This window comes from Limulus polyphemus, unplaced genomic scaffold (assembly GCF_000517525.1).
Source record: "Limulus polyphemus unplaced genomic scaffold, Limulus_polyphemus-2.1.2 Scaffold2707, whole genome shotgun sequence".
NCBI lineage: Eukaryota > Metazoa > Arthropoda > Merostomata > Xiphosura > Limulidae > Limulus > Limulus polyphemus.
In genome coordinates this window covers 1-2,550 of record NW_013668317.1, presented here as the reverse complement: position 1 = coordinate 2,550, position 2,550 = coordinate 1, and the positions used below count along the sequence as shown (strand labels likewise).

Below are 2,550 nucleotides of genomic sequence, written 5' to 3'. Positions count from 1 at the left end.
CACATAGATAGATTAACAATCTAATAAACTTAAATGATATTTTTTTTGTTTTTTTTGGTGTGGAGTGTGGTGCAACACTAGGGTCGAAAGTTGTTCCATACAGCAAGGGTACTAACGCAGGGTTAAAAACCAGAAAAGAAATTAAACTTGAAGATAAACACAGTATCTTTTCTCATTCTTAGCATCATCGCATCATTCCTAAATTATTACACAAGACTGTAAAATATTCTGCTTTAAATTCATAAATTAATAACAAAATATTATAGCAATAAGTAAACTGGATGTTTATCTATATAATCAAGCTTTCAACTCGTCTCTTCACAATAAACTTAACTCTATAAATATACAATACTGTTGAAAAAATAATTATGTTTTTCAGTCACTGATATTCTGTATTTCACATGGTATTTTTTAATATCAGATGATGCATATTAGAAATACTGGAAAAAATAAATGAACATCAAAAGCACATTATACACGAACTATGCAGTTTCAACTGAATCATTTGCAAGATGAATCAAGTTTGGTTTGAACCTACTACAAACTTCAATAACATTTTTATATATTTAGCTCTATTTTATTTACTCAGTGCTAATTTTTTAAATATAGTATTTTTATATTACTGAATTAATCAACCAACAATTAATGACTAGAAATGAGCCAAGTACTTTCTAAAAGAAAAAACTGATTACTTGCCAAGTAAAACATTGTCTATATTGGGCTTTAAATTCTAATACAGAATATGTATCAATGTAAAGATTCTTTGGTCTTTAAAATATGTAAGTAAATTAAAATGCTAAAAACTCATACTACCTGACTCAAGGAAATTGACTGCTGGGTGCTTCTCTGACTTTGGCTCTGGGTGAAGCCACCAAACACCTTAAAATTTCTCAGCATCATCAAAAATCCAACAACTGCTATCTTTCGAGCTTCCAACTGTCTATAATATTAGAAAGAATGCTAGTAATAAAAGTCTGGATGTAACATTTTGGTCATTTAGAATCAGAATGGTAAGAAATATGATGTATTAAATTTACTTGTGTTAATTATTCTATAATTGTTTATTTCTGTATTCAATAGTGATAAAAAATTTCCAAATAATATTGCATTGATCACAACTTTCAACATATAGCATGAAAATATATTTTACTTTTGTTTTAAATTTTTATGTTTAACCATAAACAAAATCTGTAACACGGATTAGGATTTTTATCAATATTTAAACTTCTAATCCCTCAACTCAATAAATATAAAAAAAATAATGAGCAAATATGTTTTGAAAATACTTTTTACATGGATGTTAACATTTTCTAACACTTAAAATGTATTTTCGATAGGTACTTACCTCCTCCTCACTCCCAAAGCTACCTCAACCTTGATTTTCCTTCTAAGCATTGCTAAAATTTTCAACAGTGCACCAGTCTATTATATCCCTTCATATTTTGTGCCATTGCAGCAACATGTACTGATCATGTAACTATCATCCACCAATCATACTATGCCATCTACCATTACAGCACAATCCTCATTTTCTAGAATTAGCAGATACAAACAAGAAACACTGGCAAATCAGTGGGGAATAAGGGTGGGAAGTGGATGAACAGAGGTAAGTGCCTATTGGAAATACATTTTCAGTGTTAAAAAATGTTAACTTCTGAAATGGTACTACCTCCTCTCACCCAAAGCTAGAATCCCACATTGCAAAGATGGATGGGCTGGTGAAGGCTCAAAAGTAATCAAAGAAGCAGAGAACAGATGTGCCTCCTTTTATAATTATGGGGTATAGCACTACTTCTAGAACAGGTATGTGCTTCACCCAGTAACGAGCAAAGTAAGACACATAGGGTGGAACTTAATAGTCAGGCACCATGTCCTGTAAGACAGTTTCCACCCGTGGCCAACAGATAGTACGTACGATATCCACATATGCAAAGAGCACGAGCACATGACACAATGATAGTTGAATTGCAATAAGGTACCTGTGATCTGATATAAGAAAATTTGGCTAGGGCTAAAGGACCGTATATGGATAAGCCAAGGGGAAGTGACTTGGGATATGACGGATTATGCCAAGTGCAGTCCATGGGAAAAAACAACAATGAACTTGCCTTGCATAAATTTATAAGATCAACAAGTGTGGTTTGCCCAGGCAAAAAACATCCAGGGGAAGCACCTTGGATAATATGGAGTATGTCAAGTGTGGTCCATCCAGGCAGAAAACATCCAGTGGAAGCACCTTGCATAAGATTGATCGTGGTATATTGTCATTGTAACAGAATGAGAAATCAACAAGTGCTGTCCCCCCAGGCAAACAACATCTAGGGTAAGTGCTTTATGATAAATGGTAGTATGACAAGTGCTGTCCATCTGAGTAGAAAATATTCAGTGGAAGCACCTTGCATAAGATTGTGTGTTTCATATCTTGTATGAAAGATATTGAAAGATTAACAGGTGCAATCCACCCTGGGCAAAAATATCCAGGGGATGCATCTTATGTCAATATTGAATATGGCATTTGCAGTCCATCTAGGCAGAAAACATCCAGTGGAA

General features: G+C 33.5%; 1 protein-coding gene across 1 annotated transcript in view; it reads right to left on the bottom strand.

Moving 5' to 3' along the window:
* Window positions 1–1,395, bottom strand: part of LOC106467692 (Fanconi anemia group I protein-like) — an 86,531-nt gene extending 85,136 nt beyond the window's left edge. The window contains exons 1-2 of the mRNA XM_022395893.1: window positions 1,346–1,395; window positions 814–940 (exon numbers count right to left, since the gene is read on the bottom strand). Of these exons, the coding sequence (XP_022251601.1) occupies window positions 814–940; window positions 1,346–1,395 (177 nt within the window). The remainder of the gene's footprint in view (window positions 1–813; window positions 941–1,345) is intronic.
* Between the last annotated feature and the right edge of the window lie 1,155 nt (window positions 1,396–2,550).